The sequence below is a fragment of the Puma concolor genome, chromosome A2 (genome assembly GCF_028749965.1).
Source record: "Puma concolor isolate L17-30 chromosome A2, mPumCon1.1.hap2, whole genome shotgun sequence".
Classification (NCBI taxonomy): Eukaryota; Metazoa; Chordata; class Mammalia; order Carnivora; family Felidae; genus Puma; species Puma concolor.
The window spans coordinates 69,275,187-69,296,592 of NC_141668.1; the positions used below are offsets into that span (position 1 = coordinate 69,275,187).

The window sequence follows — 21,406 nt, forward strand, 5'->3', positions numbered from 1 at the left end:
CAATTTTTATCTTAGGGAGCAAAAATCAATATACAAATAGTAAACAGCATATGCCTAAACGACACACTTTTGTATTTCTATGACTGGGTGAAAATTAATTCATTATATGTACCACTAAACAAGTTTGTGATAACTAAGAATTTCTGGATATTAAATTTACTCAGAAATACAGACTAGTATAATCTATACCAAAAAAAAAGCATATTTAAGAAAAACTGTATCTATCCTATCTATGAATATTAACCACAAAATATTGTTTAAACGCTGAGGCCTAAATAAGAAGATACAGAAAAACACAAATTACAGACATATTTGAGAGAGATTTTTAATAGTTCTCCACCAGTACTTAAAAACCATGCTCCTTTCCTACGAAGATTTTAAATGAGTCATACTTTCCTTACTAAATCACTGTTTTACTTAACATATGGTGAAAAGAGTTAACTGTTTGGTAACTTAAAACTTTATATTCACTTAAATTGCACATCAATATATACTAGCTAGTGGAAAACAAAATAAGTATAGTTTACTATATTCAATACTCAGAACACACAGCATCATGTGCATAAGGCTCACTTGACATTTATCTGATAAGGGTATGGAAAGTTGTTTAAATATCTCCTAAAAATTCAAGTTCCCACTGTCTAAACCTACACCAGAATTAAACAAGTTGAACTTGAGCACAACACTTGTTCCTGGCACCCAGGCCAAGCTATCTATATTCTCTGCTTAACTTTTAGTAAATGAGCATATTTCTGTCCAGGTCACTTTGGCCTAATTATTCACTTTAACGTGTTAAAGTTCTACCTTTATAACTAACTTTTTAATTCATACTGAAGTCAAGTCATGGTTAGCGTAATAGTTTCCAACCCGAAAAGCGTTAAAAAGATATACTACAATATCTATAACGAATTGAGAAAACTAGATATAAATCCAATCAACTTTTCCAGAGCATGTGGTGCCTTCTTGTTTATTATTTTAAAAAATAATAAGAGGAGAGTAAGAGCTAGGGAAGAATAAATCCCCACTCCCAAATTACATTCTTCTTTTAAGAGTATATAATTTATCCAAATTCGAAGGCGTATGGCCAACTTGTCAGCACCTACTACTCACACACTCGCGAGGGGGTGCCGGGGGTGGAGAAATAAACTCTTTGCCTCCTTCTCTACCGTGCAAGTGAGCCAAACACACCTGGCTAGCTCACTTTGCCAGAGGCAGTGAAATTTTAAAAAATAAATCAGCCACAAACCTGATGATCCAGGAAAGCCCCGAGGAAGTCCCCCCGGCACTTGGGGAAGACGCTCGCTCGCCCGGCACTCGCGCTGCCCGGCAGCCCGGCGGCTCTCGATGAATGTGGCCACACCTGAGCCCCGAGTCCGGCCGGACCCACAGGTCGGAGGAGGGGGGCGGGGCAGGGACCGCCCGGCGGGCAGGACCGCTAAGTGATCCCGCCGCGACCGAGACGCAGCTCGAGTCTCACTGCCGCCGCCCGACGGCGGGCAGCGCGCGAAGAGGAGGTGAGGGGCCCCAGAGGGCAGAAAGGAAGAACCCACCACCAAGAGGAGGCTACTCGTCAACAAAATAGCGGCCCGGTGGGCAGGCTGCCCCAATGGCAGTTCACAGTGGCGCCGGGAGGAGGAAGTGCCCCGCGCCTCCCTCAGCAGCTCCAAGTCCCCAGCCCCGGCGGCGACCCCGAGACACCTGTTTGGCTGCGCCCGGGTTTGGTTCCACCCTCCACGCTCCCCCAAAAGCACACTCCGCGCTGGGAGGACGAAGGGAGTCGAGACCTTGGACCCGCAGCCTGAGGGCGCCTCCGCCGGCCGTACCTGACATCAGCCGCGGCTCCCTCTCGCCCCTCCTGGGGGGCGGAGAGGGGGACGACAGGAGACCGGCAACCTTAGCTCCTCCCGGCACCGGCAGAAGTGGCTCGTGGCCGCTAGCGGGGGCCGCCCGCTGCCGCCCAGATTATTCCCTGGCGGCGGCGGCGGCGGCGGCAGCGGCAGCGGCGGCGGCTGCCGAGGCGGACCCAGCTCGCGCTCCCGCCCGTTCGCTCCGCCCCTCCCCGCAGCGCGTCCAGGCCGCGGCCCGCCGACGGCGCAGCCGCCACCCAGGGGTCTCCTAGCGCTGACGTCTCTGCCGCCGCACCAGCCCCAGGGAAGGGCGGAGCGAGAGGGGGCAGGGTGGGGCGGGGTTATGGCGACGTGCGGACGCGGAGATTGGCCGCCAAGCTCACGCCCCGCCCTTCTGCGAAGGGGTCTGGGAAGTCGGGTCTTCTATGAGCAGTAGTCGCTGCCCACTTGCGGCTCCTCGCTGCTGGGCTTCTCCTTCCTGGTCCTGGTGCTGGTTTTGCACTAGCTTCCGGACCTTGACAGAGACTAAGCAGTGAAACTGCAGGGACTGAAGCTGGAGGTACCTGAGGGACCTCTGTGTGAGGGACAGGCTCTAACCCTGCAGAAGTCTTTTGGCCTCTAGCCTGCTTCCCGTTCTTTTTTCTCCTGTCCCCCACTCACCCACCCACCCACCCCGTACTCTCTGTAGTCAGTATCTCTCTGTCCTTAATGAAAGGAAATACGGCAAGATGAGATATGCAAACGGGTGCTGGGTAACCAGATGTGTGAACCCGGAAGGGTTGAAAACATAGTGGTACCACAAAGCCTTCTGTAGCACACGCGGTTTGGTTCTGTCATTACTTCAGTGCTGCCAGGCAATAACAGGAAGCGCTTCCTTAGCGCTTTGTAAAACTCCTCTTTCTTTTCGTTGGCCAAAGGACTTTGAATCAGAAAGCTGTTTTTGGATTAGAGGGAGGAGCCTGTGAGCCACTGAGACAACCCCCACAGCAGTCAGGAGGTGGGGATAAAGTCTTGGCTTTAACCATCCTCTGTCTACAAGGCCTTAGCTTGAGGGTAAGAAAGCTATCCTGCTTCCTTTAAACGCCTTCCTCAGTCAGTTCTTAAGTGCCTTTCAGTAAAGCCTTTAGGAGTGTAGGCTCTGGGCTGCAATCTTGGTTCCTCCTATTTGCTGTGCAACCCTGGCAAGTTACTTAACATGCCTGGGAGAAATACGGAGCAATGTATGTAAGTTCTTGTTCTTTTTCCTTTAATTTGTTTAGATTCAGCTCTACTGGAGTTTGCCATGATATGCCGTTAATAGATCCAAAGAGATCTTACAAAAGAATTGAAGCACATCTAGTGATTCTTATTTAAACCTTTTATTTTTCAGATGAGAAAAACTGAGGTCAGAAAAACTGATAGACTATTTTAGAGGTGCAAGTATCCTGATGTTCAGGTTAGTACTCTTTTCCCCACCCATCTGTCCAGACTTCTTTCCCTTCCACCCTTACCTGTATTCTCTTCTCTCTTTCCCAACCTGTGTATGGTTAATTGCCCAGCCTTACCCCCTTCCTTTCCACAACTACTGTGAAACAGGAAAAGGAGACCCTTCCAGAGGTCGCAGTCTTCCAAACAGAAAGCAAAACAAAAACTCAAGATACCTTACCTAATTTTAATTTTATTGAAAAAAATGTTTAATTGTACTGAAATTTTTAATGAGTAAGAAATAACTTTGCTTTTTCCATTGAGCAAAGATAAGAAACCATTCCAAAAAGATAAGTTCAGCCATTGCATGTCTAAGAAAATTACTGGCAGGAAGTAATATTGATATGACAAAAACTAGATCAAGTCAGCCCCTCCCATCCTATTGGGTATTTTTGAAAATAGCTGTTATTTGTATGAAAACCATACATAGTTATTCAAACAAATAAAAAAAATAACCCACAGATAAGCAGTTTTAAAAATGTGTTACATTCTTCCAGATATAAAGAAAAACACATAAAGACATAAAAATACAATATTTCATAAACTGGATCTTATACAGTTCTTTTTTCACTGAACAATATATCATGATTAACATCATTTTTAAAAGTTGCGTTGCCTGTTAATTGCATGTACTATCACTTATCTAACCAGTATTCTATTGATATTTTGTTTTTTTCACCCAAATTTTTGATATTATGAACAACTCTGATGAACTTCCTTTTGCACGTACCTTTGCACAACTGTATAATTATCTCCTTGGACAGATTCCTAGTAGTGACATTAATGTCAGCCAATTCTTCAATGTTATCAACTAGAAAAAAGAAAATTGTGGTTACTTTGAAAAACATGCTTTATATATGAGACTCACAATGACTAGATTCTCCCATTTGAAACAGATAAATCTTGGACAGTATGTTTGTTTGTCTGGTGTGGTGTTTCAATAATGTGTGTCAAAGCTCGTTGGAGCAGGATAATGTGTGTTGAGGCTCCTTGGAGCAGTGTGGTAGACACTGCTAGTTGTTTAAACCAAAATACTTTCTTTTTACTTATAAGCCATGACGGGCCATGTGACCTTTCAATAAAATGCAAATTGATATTGCTAGGAGAGGCCCAAAGTTTATGGAAGAAATGTCCTTTTAGCCATTGGACCTGTACCTATTTTTGTTGTCTTACCTGGAACAGTGACATGATGCTGGAGGTGGAGCATCCATATTTCAACCATAATAACCAAAGCCCCACACAGTATTAATAGTGTAGGAAGTCAGAGGTACCAGGGTTGTGATTGCTTTGGAGGGTGAGCTTATTAGCTCTGGACTGACCATTTCTAGATTTGTTGTTATGTGAGGGAAAATAAATCCCTCCTATTTAAGGTTTTGTTGTTTGGGTTTTCTGTTATAAGTACTGAATACAATTCCAAATTGATACAACACGATAGGACAAGTCATAATTTATTTGGCACTGTATGTAGAATTTTTTAACAGGGTGAAATAAAAATAAGGACACAAAATGGGAACAAATAAACAACAACTATAAAGAAGCCACTCTTTAATACACTTAGTTTCCTTTAAATATCTACATGTTATAATGAGGTTAACAAATCATTTTGTAATAATTAGATTAACTTCTGTAAATTAAATTATATTCACTGATATAGTGGCCTTAAAATATGTCCACAAGTTCTTTGATGCTTCTTCCTTCAAAAGGTGGAACTTAATTCCTCTCACCTTGAGATTGGACTGTGTTTAGTGACTTGTTCTCATGAATAGAATGTAGAAATGATGTAGTGAGACTTCTTAGAGAAGATCTTAAAGCATATGCCAGCTTTTTTCTTCTTCTCTCTCTGGGATTGCTTGCTGGGGAAAGATGGTTGTCAAGTCACAAAACTCTTAGGCAACTTTAGAGAGGCCCACATTATGAGTAATTAAGGTTTCTTGCCAACCGCCACTGAGGAACCAAGGACTCCTGAGGATAGCCATGTAAGTGAACTTGGAAGCACATGCTCCAACCCTAGTCAAGCCTTCAGATGACTGCATCCTTCATCAACATCTTTACTGACCTTAGGAGAGATCCTGAGCCAGAACCACTCAGTTAAGCTGCTCCCAAATTCCTGGCCCACAGAAACTATAGGATAATATATGTTTGTTGTTTTAAGCCATTAAATTTGGGGATAAATTGTTATAGAGCAAAGATAACTAATATAGCTGGGTATAATAGAGCCTAGCACAATGGCTGACACATACATAGGTGTTTAATGATTTGTTGTTTGAATGAATAAGCAATTTGATGAAGAAGAATATATCTTTTTCACTTTAAAGGGATACATAAAATGCTGGTATTATTTTTGATCCCTGACACCTGTATTGTATAAGGTTTTTGGACATGATCGTAGAGAAATCACTTGTGAATCTTATTGCAATATAAACATCGATAACCCTGGAGGAAACATGTGGTGAATAGAGCAGTGGAACCCTTGAGACTTGGATAATGCTCCCAGTTTTATCACTGATTAGCTGAGAGGCCCATGGCAAGTCACCTAAACTCTCTAAATCTCAATTTCCCTATCCATGAATTGGGGAAAATAATCCCAACATGCCTCAAAAGGTGATTAATCACATTATATGTGACAATGTAATTGAAAAGCATTGACATTCTTTTAATTACATTAGGCTCATGAGGTCTATCCTATTTTATTTTTAAGCAATTAAGCATTAAATATTTTAGGTGTGTACACCATGAAGACTTTTCTTTCAAGAGGTGATAACTTATTACTGATTTTACTGTGTACATTTATAAAATATTAGCATCATTCATAGTAAGCAGTAAGATTTAAGAGTATGGCGGGATGGTAGGTTATTATATGTCAGATCTCATTTTATTAGCCTGTTGAAAATTTATTGCACTTTAAAAAGAATACATAATTATGACTGCCTCCTTTTTCTTTTCATGAATTAATTTGTAATTGCAGTTGGGTGTGTGCCCCTCTTTGTGGTAACAGTGGTAGTTAAGCATACTTAGTAATAAACATACATTTAACCAATAATTTGGTCTGAGTCTAAGAATTTATCCTAGAGCAAAATTGCACCCAACAGCAAGAAAATAAATGATAGAATATACATCTTGCTCTTTCAGTGAGGAAGACTTGGGCACACAGGAAAGTCTTTATACAGTGGAGCATCAGAGGTTATGCAGTTGTTGACAATGCACAGTTTGGTGGTGTGGATGACCCCAGAGGTAAATATGTGAGATGAGTAAGATAGAGCTTTAGTGTAAGATTCAAGTCCTCGTTATGTAGTGGATGAATTATTTAAATTCCGGGTGTTTTGTTGTATTATTCTTTCTTCCTTTCTGGTCTTCAGTATGACTCTAAATCAGTTGAAACTACCGGCTTAACTAGACATCAGGTTATTTGTAGTTGTGGATGACCCCTGCTACTTACCATCTTTATTAACTTGAATAGGAAGGAGAACTCTAGAAAAAAAAGGACAGAGCTGTCTTTTCTGGTGAGAGTGTGCTTTTCAACAGGGCTTCTTGTTTCATATTGAAACTACCTGGGGGGGGGGGGGGGGGCACTCGGGAGGCTCAGTTGGTTAAGCACCCGACTGTTGATTTCCGCTCAGGTCATGAGCTCATAATTTGTGAGTCTGAGCCCCTCATTGGGCTCTGGGCCAACAGTGCAGAGCCTGCTTGGGATTCACTCTCCCCCCACTTTCTCTGCTCCTACCCTGCTTGCTCTCTCTCTCTCTCTCAAAATAAGTAAATAAACTTAAAAAAATAAATAAATCTTAATAAAAAAAAAAAAAAAGAAAGGAAAGGAAACGAAAGAAAATACCTGCCAGGATAAAGTATTTTCATCCTATGGAAACTAAAAGAGCAATTCCAAACAGTTTTTATTTCTCACAGCTACATCTTCACAAAATCTGCCAAGATTTTGAGGCAGCTACAACGTTAGAGTTATTTTCTAAATTGATTGACACGTAAAGGGGATAAAGGTGAAGAATGGAGCAGACGAGGTGATAAAGAGAAAAAAGAAAGTTTAGGAAATACTTTTAACCTCATGGGAAGAGGACTCAGCATAACTCACAGCATATTAGTTTGAAAGCAGAGACTGCCACTGTTGCACTGAGTAACTTGTGTCATCTAGGGAAAGATTCTCAATTTATGAGATTAGGCTCTCTGGGATTACTTACCCTGTGTTCCTCAAGTTCCCTGGGATAAGAATCAGAATATTCCTTAATTGTTTTCCCTCGTGGTTCAACAAAAGCAGGACACATTTGTTGTAAATGGAATAGGTGAAGCTAGCTTTAGTTTAAAATCCCTAAGCAGTAAATTATAAGTGTGTATACTACTTCTTTTATTGTAAAGAACTAATGTCTTACACATTTTAGCTGCATATTGTGGCACACTTTTGTTCTCATTTCTTTTAAGTTGTATTTAAATGTGTACAAATCTAAAAATGGATTGTGATAGATACTTTGTTGGGTTTCTGCTCATCCATTGAGAAGGACCCTCTTCCTCATCTTTTTTGCTCCAATTCTCATCTACAGCTTGAATCCCCATAGTCCTGTTTATATGAGAGGACACTTCCTCTATTCTGGTCATAGCTGATTGGGTAGACTTTGATCCTCAGAGGAATCTGAATCAATCAGATTCTCTGTTTTGAGAATTTGGAATTGGGAGAGAAGTCTTCGTTTCTGTCTGTCGAACACTAAAACTATAGTCCCGAGAGGGACTTGTAACTCAGACATGTAAATCCAAGATAAGGGAAATCTACTCTGGAGAGAGAGAGAAATGAAGCAGACTATCTGAAAAGGGTAGTAACCCTGATCTGTGGTTACCTGATCTTCTCTGGGAAGAGAGGGAGTGAAAGGGGAGACAGTCACTTTCTAGCTTTGTGCAGATTTCCTCTGGCCATCATACTGCAAGTGGCCTGACTGCTCTGGAGTTCTGTGGATCCCTACACTGTATTCTTCTATTAAATTATACTTTGTTTCTTGTTGTTAGTTTAAATGGATAATTTTTCCATTCTTTAGAATACATTTCTAATAAATCTCATTTTGGTTAAGAGAGATCTAAATAGTTCTTTTCATTAATAAGAAGTGAAAAGCTTTGTGAAAACTTTGGTCTGAAGAATAACATAAGGCTTATGAAAAAATGCAAAAATTACAGTGTTTTGCATAAGAAGAACATAATGGCAGAGTAGGAAGTTCCAAAATCTCACTCTCCCACAGAAACATCAAAAAATAAGCAGAAATGGTCAGACCCAATCTTGTGAGAACTCTAGAAAACAGTTAAAAGTTTCAGTGAGCACTGTAGGGCCACCCGGGTGGCTCAGTTGGTTAAGCCTCTGACTTCAGCTCAGGTCATCATCTCACAGCTTGTGGGTTCAAGCCCCACGTTGGGCTCTGTGCTGACAGCTCAGAGCCTGGACCCTGCTTCAGATTCTGTCTCCCTCTATGTCTCTGCCCCTTCCCCTCTCATGCTCTGTCTCTCAAAAATAATAAATAAACATGAAAAAAGAATTTTTTTTAAAGTTTCAGTGAGCACTGTATCAAGAAAAATTCACCTCAAAACAGTAGGAAGAGTTTGTGGTCATTTTGTCTTTACCCTACTCTTTCCCCGGTATGAGGACAGTCTTACAATATCAATACTTTTAAAGGGGCAATAGTCTTAAGGCAGCAGTCATAATGCCACGGAAATCATAAAGAGGCAGAGTCTTAACGTGTAGCACTAAAAAAATAGCAGCTACCCGTGTTCCCAGTGTGCCACTGTTTCCCTGGTTCTGAAGGGAGCAAACTGACCTTGTTCAGAATTGTATGTCCCAAAATTCATATGTTCGGGCCTTAACCCTCAGTGTGATTGTAGGGCTTGTAAAGAAGTGATAAAAGTTAAATGAGGCCATGAGGGTGAGACCCTCATCCAGTAAAGCTAGTGCCCTTATAAGAATAGACACCAGAGCTCATTCTCTCTATCATGTGAGGACACAGAAGGCAGCTATCTGCAAACCAGAAAGAATCCTCACCAGAAAGTGAATTGGCTGGTACTTTGATTTTGGACTTTATATACTCCAGAACTGTGAGAAATACATTTCTGGTGTCTAGGCCATCGAGGCTGTGGTATTTTGTTATGGCATCCTGAGCAGACTAATGTGGGACAGCCTCTGATGCAAAGTATTCTGCCCTGTTTTGCCTAACTCAGAACTCAGGTGAAAAAGCTTGAAAACACTGGACACTGAATTAACAATCATCAGACACTGGAGACAGAGATTACAGTTGAAACATACAACAGACTGCCCAAGGCAAAAACTAGGTAAAGTTTCTTTGGGAAATTAGGATGCTCAAAAGCAACTATGTATATGAAGGGGTTGGGGGGTGGGGAAGTGGATTTAGAAAGCCATGTGCACGCTCAGGGCAAGACATACTCTGAATTCACCCGAGAAGACCCTATGCTTTCATCTTGGGCTGATCCCTTGGTACAGTGAAATCTGGTAAATTGATGGAGGGCCCTGGCTCAGATTCAATTTGCAAAGCATTCAAGGATATTTCTGTTACAACACTAGCTGAACATAAGCCAAGGAACAGAGACTTCAGTGACCACAATGGCAAGGAATACAGTCTACAATAATAGTTTGGGAAGGGCATTTAAATCAACTGGCTGCTACAGCCTTCAACAACGAAAAACATAGTGAACCTTGTGAAAGGGGAAGAACCTGACTTCTAGTTACTGCATTATTATAGTCAAATGTTTAGTCTAACCGAAAACATTGCAAGACATACGAGCAAAGTATAGCAAATTCAAAGGAACAAAACCATCTGTGAGGAATTACTAGACAAAGATTTTAAAACAGCTGTCTTAAATATGCTCCAAGAACTAATAGGAAAAAATGGACAAAGAACTAAAGGAAATGAGGAAAACAATGTATGAACAAAATTAGAATATCAGTAAAGAAAAAGAATTATGAAAAGGAACTAAAGAAAAATTCTGGAGCCAAAGGGCACAATGGCAACAAGTTGGACAAACTGTTGGCTCTAAGATAAAATAGCTTTTATGTAGAAGATTCTGGCCTGGTCCCCCAGCAGGAGATGGTGTCCCTGAACTCAAATCATAAAATTTGTCATGGTTTAGTTTCACGGAAAGATCTTGTGTTTCGGCTTAAGATCAATGTGTTTGAAGTATAGCTATAAATAAAAGTAACCATGACTAGCATTACCACTTGAAGTGGAGAAAGCTCTAAGAAGGAAGAACTCAGAGTTTAGGATTTATATAATTTCTGATGCTTGCTGTCATATTAGGCACTATAGTAAACACTTCAGTCATTAGTTTCTTTTCATCTTCACACCAACCCTCTGAGGTGTTATCAACTGATAAAGAAACTGGTTTCCCAAATGTTCTCCTGCCACTTCCCATTCTACCTCATCTCTAAGCAACCATTGACCTGACCTGCACTATAGATTTGTTTTCAGTTTCTAGAATTCTATAAATAGAATTTATAGGAAGAACACAATGTGTGTTTTATCTGGCTTTTTTCATTCAGTACAATTACTTTGAAACTAAACCATGTTGATTTGTTCAATAGTTCATTCCTTGTTATTGCTGAGTCGTGCTCCATTATAAGGGTATACCACAATTTACATATCCGTTCACTTGCTGATGGACATTTAACCCCAATTGTTTCTGACCCTAAACCCATGCTACACCCTTGCTTACTGTGTGGTCCTGGGAAACCTAATTATTCTCTTTGACCCTCAGTTTTTCTCACTGTAAAATGGCAATAGTATTTCTCCCCCACGAGATTGTTATTAGTGAGAAAACATGTGAAACACCTACTACTGTTCCTGGCATACAGTCGGTGCTTATAAATATCCATTTTCTCCAAGAAAGAAATATCTCCAGAAGGAAATGAGAACAAATATAGCAGTATGTGTCTTTCTGGAGTCTTTCTTCCCGCATTTCCACCTCATTATAGGAGACTTCTCACTGCAATTTTCCCTGCTTGTATCTTATCAGGACTCCATGGACACGATGTTGCCCTTTTCTCTCTAATCCAAATATGGACACACGTTATTTTTCTTATTCTCATACCATAGCTGAAATAGAGTGATTGTTTTCACAAAAATTAAGGGCTAAATTAAAAAGGTATAATTACATAAAACCGAGCAGTGTCAAGGCTCCCAGATGCATGCTTCTATCCCAAACAATCCCAGCAGGGTAAGTCAAAGAGCTTTGGGTTGTTTGTTTTTTTTAACATAATTTCAGATTTTACAGGAAAGTTGAAAGAATAGTATAAAGAATCTTGATACAACCTTTTCCTTGATTATTGCTTTACATTTTTTTTTTTTTGCTTTACAATTTTGACAACTCAAACTATTCTCTTATTCTATTGCCTCCAAAATTTGAGCTAATAGTGGCTTTGACAGAAAATATTCAGTTAGCTCAGTACGAGAACAGATATAACAACTATAACAGTTCCAAAAATTGCTTACTGAATACCTGTTAAGTGCCAGACTACCTGCTGGATGTTTAACTTGGATCCTCTACTATTCTAAACCCTGTAAGGCCAGCACTATTATTATACCCACTTAATAGAAAGGATATTGAGACATAGGGAGCTTTAGGATATGGCCCAAGGTCACACGGATCTTATGGTACTGAATGCAAATGAAACCAAACAGATTCCTGTACCTGGGTTTTTAATGCTAATTTTAAAAATCAAGTGTCAGCAAACTACAATGTTTGGGCTAAATCCAGCCCACAAAAGAGCTTTATATAGTCCCAGATCTGCTTGTACAAGGATTAGCATCCTCTCACACAGACAGATGGGCACAACCTGGTCTGAGCTACTTCCTAACCTGCCTTCTGTTTTTCAGTTATCTGGCCGTTTTCTCTCACTGACTACCGGGATTTCTTGCCTTGCTCACAGAAAAACACAAGCCTAAGTTCTAACTAACTGACACCATTTTGTCCTTTTACTGAAGGTCTCAAGTCTAAAGGCAAGGTTAATCTTCACCAGGCTTGGGAATTCTTGGGACATTTTATGATGGCTTACCCCAGATACTTTAAATAATAAAAGTGATACTGGACATGTGATCAAAGGCAGCAAACCTGAGATGGATGCTGCAATTGCTTTGCTCTGATCCCCCTTCAGGGCTGAAAAATTTATTCCCCTAGCTATTGGAAGTGCTGCCAGCAGCCAACCCCAGCCCTCTCAGGAAACTGCCTCAGGTGCAAACACCTGCCTTAACTCAAGGTCACGATTCCTCTCAGGGCACCCATGCAATGACTGATCAACAGGAGGGTGTGGAAACCCAGCCTCCCACCCTCAACCTGTAATACTCCCTAGGGCCATTGCAAGAATACAGTCTTCCATAGAAAGACCACACAACTTCTTCCTCTGCACAGTCCTGCTTCCTTCTCTTCTCTCTCACAGACATTGATCTCAAAAGCAGTTCCTAATAGACTTTATGCATGCTGATGTCTATTTCAGAGTCTATTACCTGGGGAGCCCCCTCCCCCCATCCATGATAAAACCTAAAGCAAGAGGAGAGTTGTTTCTCAACCCCCTTGAAATCCAAGCTCCTTTTTTAAGTGTCTAAGGTCAATAGGTGATACAATTTTGAGTGACTCCTGCCTACCTAGAGTTAGTTCCTGCATTGACATCAGCGTTCCACGTGAGAAATGAAGACAAATAGACCCAGTGCAACCTGTCGGTCTTGTTCTCTGTCCACAAATGAGCCCATAATCATTTCACCATGCTGTTCAATGTTGACTTGGACAATTACTGGTTTTTAAATTTTTCATATTTAATTATAGATAGAATTTTGAAATACTTGCAGCATGTCAGCCCTCTTTATGACCATATTTTCCTTAAGGTAAACCTCAGTAAAATATTCACTTGCGCACATATTTTAAGAACACTTGAGGGGGTGCCTGGGTGGCTCAGTCAGTTAAGCGTCCAACTTCAGCTCAGGTCATGGTCTCAGGGTTTGTGAGTTCAAGCCCCACTTGGGGCTCTGTGCTAACAGCTCAGAGCCTGGAGCCTGCTTCGGATTCTGTGTCTCCCTCTCTCTGTGCCCTTCCCTGATCACACTCTGTCTCTCTCTCTCAAAAATAAATAAACATTAACAAAAATAATAAAACACTTGAAAGATCACATACTAGAGACAGTTTTGCTTTTTTTTTCCTGATGTGTTTTTCTAATGTTTCCATGGTGACACAACCTGATAGAGTAATAGATATTAGATAAAATGTGTTCTCATCCTTGCTCTGTTATTTACTAGCTGTTTTTTGAGCCTCATGATTCTCACCTATAAAAGAGAGGTAATGATGCCTATCTTTCATAGTGATTGGGTTAGTTGAATGAGAGGATGTTCACACAGGGCCTACCATATTCAAGTATTCGATAAATGGTAGCTATTTTAATGAACAAGTATAATAATGACATAAGTGGATTGGCTAACAACTTTTAAAGGAAATATCTTTTCAATGAATATTTCAATTTATTGCCACATTTTTAGTCCCCTAGTAGCAAATATTAACTGGAAAACAAAGATATTTACTGTACAGATTTCTATACTGAAATGCACATAAATGATCTTCATCCAAGGGTCAATTATCTCTAGGGGCACCTGAGTGGCTCAGCTGGTTGAGTGACTCTTGGTTTCGGCTCAGGCTATGATCTCAGGGCTTATGGGTTTGAGCCCCACATCAGGCTCCGCAGTTGGCAGCTCAAAGCCTGCTTGGAATTCTTTCCCTCTCCCTCTCTCTCTGTTCCTCCCCTGCTTGTGCTGTCTCTGTCTCTCTCAAAATAAATAAATAAACTTTAAAAAAAGGGAGGGGGTAGCAATTATCTCTAAAGAAAAGAAGTTGAGATAAGTGATTTGAGTCTTTTTTTTTTTCACCAGTGGTTAGAGCCTCACGAGTCTATGGATTAGGATGACCCTCCAAAAATAGAAGCAACTATTTCTGGGAATTTGAATCTCTGTCTGTTGAGGGTGGCTGCATGTCAATAGAATTCTAGTTCTAAGTCTTCTTGACTAATAGTCTACTTGCAAATAATTCAGACTCTCAATCTGTTATACCATTGTCTGTACAAAATACCTGTCAGTGTAGAAGTAGTCAGTAATGATTAAATTATTGTAGAAATAGAAGTGGCTTTCCTGTATTTAGCCCTAGCCTTACTGTTCCTTAAACTCTATTTAAATTGATTGTATATTATCGCTCATTATTTTTCTCTCAATACTAATTTCTTCTGCTGATTAGTGTAGTTATACACAGAGGCAGTTCTGCCCAAACTGAAGGGAAGAATTTAGCTCTCCCTCTGTCACCTGTTAACACTGTTCTCTCAGGAACTGGTTTCTCTGATACAATTCCTGCAGCTACCTCACATCTTTGGCCATGTCCTTGGGCTCGCACCCTCTATTTAATCTTTTGTCTCTGGAATGCGTTGCTTATATGGCCATCCTCTAGAACCTCTTTAGAGTCAAGCCTTACCTCTACTTTGAGTTGGACTTGTCTTCTCTTATTGAGTGGATCCAGGCTAGGAGACACATAAGACCATCTTTATTTTCCTCCTTTTCTAAATATCTCTCTCTACATCCATCTTTTTACTTTCTGCCTAAGAAAAGGAGTCTGATCTTAAACTTTCTCATAGAAAACAGGGTAGCATTTTTGTCTCTCTCCCTACCCTACTTCAACCATTTAATATAAGTACTAGAACATTGTCAATCAAGGTAACATTACTTACTCCCTTATACACTGGACTTCTGTCAAGGATATAAATGATGGAAGAAAATGGCAGGGGCTTGGAGATGAGGGTGGAAGGTGGAAGCTGAGTAAGGAAGTAACACTTTCTGGTTGAAGCCTGGAATATCTAAATGAAAGGTGAGGGTGATATACAGAAACAATAGAAACTTCCAGGGGCGCCGGGTGGCTCAACCGGTTAAGTGGCAAACTCTTGATTTTGACTCAGATGAAGATCTCTTGGTTGGTTTGTGAGATTGAGCACCACCACCCCACCACCCCCACCCCCGTGTCAGGCTGTGCGCAGCCAGCACAGAGCCTGCTTGGGATTTTCTCCCTCCCCCCCTCTCCCTCTCCCCCTCTCCTTCTCTGCCTTTCCCCTGCTAGTGCACGCAGGCCCACATTCTCTCTCTCTTTTTCTCTCTCTCTCTCAAAATAAATAAACATTTAAAAACAAAAAGAAAGAAAATTCCCGAGTTCAGGAGAATCAGAACTCCAGTCCTATGAGGAGAGTGGAATTTGTGCCCAGTATAAAATGTAGAAAGATAACGGGGGCAAGAAAGACACACATGTGGGGCAGGAAGGAGCTGAAGGAAAGAAGAGGGATCAGGACATTTAGCTAGTTTTGCTTCTCATGTACCAATTGCCTTTTATAGTGTTACTGCCTTTTATCTTTTAAGTGCAGACATACCCCCCAATTTAGCAACATGGGTGAATACAAAGGTCCCTAGAGTGTAAGAACCGAAATAAGATGTTATACTCCAGTTTACCCAGCTGATGACTAAAAGGCCAATTCCCTTTTCTTCTGCTGTATGTTAAATACATTTTGTAAACTGTTTTGATAATGTTTTAACACTGTTTCTGTTGAAAAATGCATACTTCGAATTGAATCACCTTAAAATGAATTTTGGGTATACAGCTCACATGGAGACAGGGAACTTTTTCTAGTTTTCTAACATTAACTATCTAGATGTTGCAGATAAAGAAAATTCAGGTAAAACGGTGGCTTGTAAAAGGCATTATGATCAAACTGAACTAAAATTATAATTTTATGCACCTTCATTCAATCTGTGAGCCTTCTTTTTCTACTGGATCTCCAGGGAGGCTTTGGAGAGATTATTGGTGGAGGGGAGGGGGCAGCAGGGAAGGGAACAGACTAACCACAGTCTGACAAAAAGATCACTTTCTGCTTTGCATTTCTATTTCTCTTCCCATCTATTTCTTTCCTCTTCCTCCTCCCCCTTTCCCTCTTCGTCTGTTTTCCTGTTGGGGGTGGGAAATCCCTCCCTGTTGGAGGGATTGTTTTTTTCTTCCTTTTCTTTGCTTCCTGGTCTTTCACGGCCCTCGGTGTTTGGTCTGTCTGCTTTCAGTCTCTTCCTTTTTATTTTTCAGTTCTTGTTTTTATATCTGTCTTTCCTAGTAGAGAAAAGCATGTCATTATTACTGTCATTAGGAGAAAAGTTTAAGTTCTTAACTCTTTCCGGCTCTTTGCTAAGCATTATAAAAGGAAATTGCATAGGCAGTGTCTGACTCCTGAAGTATATACCATCTACTGGGAGTCCCAGCTGTGATTTTATAACTCCCTTATGATTCTTGACATATTGTTTGTTTCTCAGTCCCATTAAAAATCTGGTGATAGCAATGAACTGCCTCCTTCCAAAAATGCCTAAGTCACGGACTTAGGCAATTTTGCATGCAATTTCAGACAGTTCAAAAACCCCCTGAACCCCTTAAGATTTTGACTTCAGATCAAGAATCTTGCTGGTCATTTCAATACATTTCACAAATGTCACACAATTTGAGATCGGAGGAATCTTAAAACCTCGTAAAACTTAATCAATTTTAATTCATTTTGTTAAGAAAATCAACAGGCTATGTTTTGTGTGGGAGAGGTAAAAGGGGAAGAAATGTTATCAAACTACAAGTAGATTGTAACATTCTCCAAAAAGAACAAACGTTTATGGAGCGCTGCCTCCCACATACATAACTATATATAAAATTCCTACCTGACACAGCAGCTATAAAAATTATGTATGTGTACACATATATACAAATATATGTGTGTGTATAATACATAAAGGATGTATAATATAAGATTTTATACATATGTTAAATTTTCACAACAGCTGTATCATGTAGATTTACACTGAGATAAGGAAATTGAGGCTCAGAGAAATCAAATAGCTAACTAAAGTCAACTGTTAGTAGATATAGATAAGGATCCTAACCCACATCTAACTCTAATACCCCCTTGGAGGTTAATTTCTTACTTATCTTTTCTGTTCAACACAAAACTTAGGGCATCGGACATATTCATGGAAGGTTAGAGTGTTGATTGAATTAAACCAGTCAACTACAGAACCCCTGCAGTGGTTCCTTGGAGGTTTGAGGCCACTCTCCCCATTCCTATTCCCCATTTCATTTCATTTCTTTAGAGAAAAGGAAGGAGGCATTTAAATAAATTCTGAAGAATAGAGGGAGTCTACAAAACTGCAGAGAAATATAGTAATTTTCCTCTATTCATCAGAGGAATATGGCAGTTCTAGCAGTATGAGGGTAACAGGCTTGAATGTGCCAATTTTCATTTGGAAAGAATTACTGCCAAGTTAATACAATATTAACTTGAGGAAACCATTTTTGATTTAGTAAGTCCTCTGAACATTAAAAGAGGCATTCTGACTGAAGCTCCTGAAATATAAAGAACAATTTGAAACATGCCTAGGAGGAAAAAATACAGCAATTGTAGCATAAGGAAATTCTTAAATGAAAGTCTGATTTTAAAGGAAGAAGAATCCCATTGATTGAATAAATTGTTCAATAAGTTGTTCAGAATGTATATGTACACACTCTATCTGAGGTTAGGTAATGAAGGAAGCCATATTTGAAGAGAAGTTGGTGAGGAAAATGAAAGCAATATCAGAATATGGACAACTCTGAGATAGAGGCTGATTATATTTCAAAAGAATACTTCTAGGGAAGCTAAATAAACACTTAACAAAGTTGAGGAGAAACTACTTAGGAAGTAACTATAATCTTAGAAGCCAGGCAAAACACTGCAATAAAGAAGGATCAGTGACTATGTTTGCTTGATTGATAGTATCATGATTTAAAAACAAGCCCATCTTGACTTCAGGTCAGGGCAAGTTCATGATGCATAGGTTGTTTTTATTTTTTTTTTTTTAAGTATTTATCTATTTAGGATTTTCAATTTTATGAAAAAAAAAAAAAGTGAAAAGCAAAAATAGCAATCAGTGTTTATAGATAAAGTGAGAACCCAGAGCAGTGAGAGTGGTACCCCCAAGCTCCTTCCCAGGGAACTATACTTAGTACCTCAGTATCAAGCTGCCATAGCTTTGAATTGTATCAATGAGCATCTGTGCTTTATCTCAAATTATTTTGTGCATTCATTAGCAAGATGTGCTTTAAAGGTATCAGAAAAGCCTAAGAGAGGTTATTTTTTGGGGTCTGGAAACTCTAAAAAGTTTTCCAGATAAGCGATGCTAATTACTTCCTCACTTTATGTCATTTTGGTTTATGAAAGCTTTCATAGTTTCAGATAGTAAATGAAAACCTGTACAGCAATTGCCAAGATATACTCCAAAGGAGAGAGAGTCCCTTGTGGAATGGAATTTTCAGCAAGTTGAATATTGTGAGAATAACAGTGAAAAGGAGAAGATTCCAGGTTCCAGTTATGGGTGCCCATGGAATAGTAAGAGCACAGCTACACACTCAGGCACTATGGAGAGATCAGAAGGTACTGCTGTGGCTTAAATGCTCAAAGAACTCAGAAAATATCTAACAAAATTCCTGTCCTAAGGAAAATGCTCCTGTGAAGAGAATTCAAACTGAGCAAGACAGGAACTCTTAGGGCAAATGGGAGAAAAGGATCAAACACTTTGGGGGAAGGTAGGATTCCAAAGATGGCAGATCTCAGAAGTGGGTATGACTACGCAGAGAGGCTATTAATATCTTTATTTGTATCTTTACCTACCTACCTATATTCTTTAATAACAATAGAGGAAAAAGCTCTCAAGCAGTGAAGGTAGGAAAACTACCATAGTGCATCTCCATTCCCTACAAGGAAATCACTTTCTAAAGACATGGAACACTTAGATTTGTTTATACTTGAACAACAGAAAATGATATTGTCAAGCACTAAATTTACTGTTATTTTTTAAAATGGGCTAAATGATGAAATAGTGGGTAATTAATATATTCTAGAAAATATACAACAAACACCAGATGAAAACTAAATAATAGAATTATCTGAAAGAACTTAAGAAAACAAAAATTATAAAAGAACAGCATACATTATAATTAGGAAACTGAGAAATGAGGCAACTAAACATCAATTGGGAATTGATAGGATTCAGAACTGGGCTCAAGTCACTGTGAGGGCTGCTGTCTTTCCAGCTTACCCTTACTTACATAATGTGTCCCTTTTTGGTCCCAATTGAAATCTATAGGTTCCCCCTTTTTACTGCATGGCTCTGAACTTTAATTTTCTCCAAGCCCCTTAAATCTGTGAAAAATCTGCTCAAATTCTCATCTATTCAGCTGCTATTCTCAGATTCCTTTATTTTCTGGAGCAAGTTCCCATAAATCCTCATTGCCTGAGTGAGGATTCTTCAAATACCATCACATTGTTCCGAGACAAACTAATCCACCATTGTCGGAAATAGAAATTGAGAAATATAGTTTACAAAGGAGGAAAAAGAGAAAGAAAGGGAAAGAAAGAAAGGGAAAGAGAGAGAAAGAAAGAATTCAAGAGAAAAATGAGAGCTAATAGAAGATAGGAAAGAAGATCCAACATAAGTGTAATATATGTTGAAGGAAGTAAATGAAAGTAATAGAACAAGACAAATGCAAAATTCCATAATACAAGAATGTTTTCTTAAAAAAAATTGGAACATCTATATTGAAAGATCACTCCATTAATCTTGGAGAATGAACCCAGAATTGTAAACACTAAGACATAGTCTTGTAAAACTAGACAATAAAGAAAACACTCTCTGGAGATCCAGGTATAAAGACAAAGTTATATATAAAGAAAAAAAAAATCACATTTTCATCAGATTTATCCAACAGTATAAGATAATAGAGCAGCGTATTTAAGATACTCAAGGAAAGAAAACATGAAATGGTGATTTTATACACATGCAAATTTGCTTTTAAGTATAAAGTACACAAAAACAAAGTAGTTGTGAACATACAAGAACTCATGGAATATTTTTCCCTGGAAGATCTACCTAGAAAATAAGATGCAAGCAATCAAGAAATCATAAGAGATGCTTCAGCTAAATTTCAGGAGCATGTAGCTTGCCAATAATGTTAGTTGAACAAATGGATAGATGTATAGATATATGGTTTAAGGAATAAGTTTATTAATTTCAGGATATACCTGGTAGGGAAAAGGAAAGAGGCATCCATATTGCTAGTTACCTGAGAGGTAGAAATATGAAGTCAGAGAATGTTAGTTCTCAGGAAATTTTAGATGAAGATGAATAAACTGTCTCAGAGTGTTTTGCCCAAGATGCACAGATAGCCCATAGATGAGCCCAGAAACGGAACCAGAGTTTTCTGAAGCTTACTGAATTTCTCTTTAGAAGCTCATTTGCTGACAAAATATAAACCTTTAAGTAGCATTATTCATTTTTCTCCCAATGTGAATTAATCCTCTTGTCTGCATCCCATAGTAAAATGTTTCTTGAAGACTAGGCCATAACTTTTCCTTTCATTAACTTAAAGTTTATAGCAACAATATGTTTCTTATAGAAAAATTAGAAAAAAATCCTTACTTATAATCCCAACACCCAGAAAAAACTGTTATCAGATACAAACATTTTTGTCTTCCCTTTTTTAGACTTTTTCATTCTTTTTAACAAATGTACAATGGTGTCTAAAACAAAACTAGAATCAAAAGATCATATTGTTTTATAGTCTTTTTCATGGTGTATCAGTCATATCATAATCATCTTTCATCATCAATAAATATAGAGGTAAACACAGGAAAAGTCTTTTAAATACTTTAAAATGGATCTTATATCCATAGAAATATAAATTCTAATGTTTACCTTGTACTTTATTTTCCTGAGTATTGTTCATCCAGTGTCATTTATCAGTAGTGTAACTTAATTTATGTTCTCCCTTTATATTTGGTTGACATAAATCTTAAACTTGCCAGGGTGATTAGTTACAGTTCCTTAGGTCCTCCTGAAACCTGGAGTCAGATTTTTTTCCTTGGGTAGGGAAAAAGAGAGGAAGCAAGACAATAGCTATATGCTGAGGGGAAAGTAGCTATGAGTAATAAACTGGAGGTAATTATGATTGGCCATTTCAATCAGGCCTCTTATGGAGAT

At 39.3% G+C, this 21,406-nt stretch overlaps 2 protein-coding genes across 22 annotated transcripts in view; one reads left to right on the forward strand and one right to left on the reverse strand.

Moving 5' to 3' along the window:
* Window positions 1-1,962, reverse strand: part of C1GALT1 (core 1 synthase, glycoprotein-N-acetylgalactosamine 3-beta-galactosyltransferase 1) — a 42,489-nt gene extending 40,527 nt beyond the window's left edge. For 2 of the 3 annotated variants that reach the window (XM_086695673.1, XM_025929625.2), the window contains exon 1: window positions 1,824-1,955. In XM_086695673.1, coding sequence (XP_086551799.1) covers window positions 1,824-1,830 — 7 coding nt within the window. In that variant the 5' untranslated portion in view covers window positions 1,831-1,955. Of the gene's footprint in view, window positions 1-1,823 lie in introns of all 3 variants that reach the window. The other variant, XM_025929626.2, reaches the window with a different exon arrangement.
* Window positions 1,963-2,222: 260 nt separating this feature from the next.
* The window catches only part of LOC147583253 (uncharacterized), a 77,314-nt gene continuing 58,130 nt past the window's right edge, over window positions 2,223-21,406 (forward strand). For 7 of the 19 annotated variants that reach the window (XR_015246871.1, XM_086695715.1, XM_086695723.1 and 4 more), the window contains exon 1: window positions 7,110-18,801. Coding sequence is in view for 8 of the 19 variants with exons in the window: in XM_086695715.1 (XP_086551841.1) it covers window positions 18,739-18,801 (63 nt within the window). In the remaining 11 variants the exon portion in view is untranslated. Of the gene's footprint in view, window positions 3,072-3,216; window positions 3,283-6,440; window positions 6,543-7,109; window positions 18,802-21,406 lie in introns of those variants that run through there. The other 12 variants (XR_015246895.1, XM_086695707.1, XR_015246904.1 and 9 more) reach the window with 11 other exon arrangements.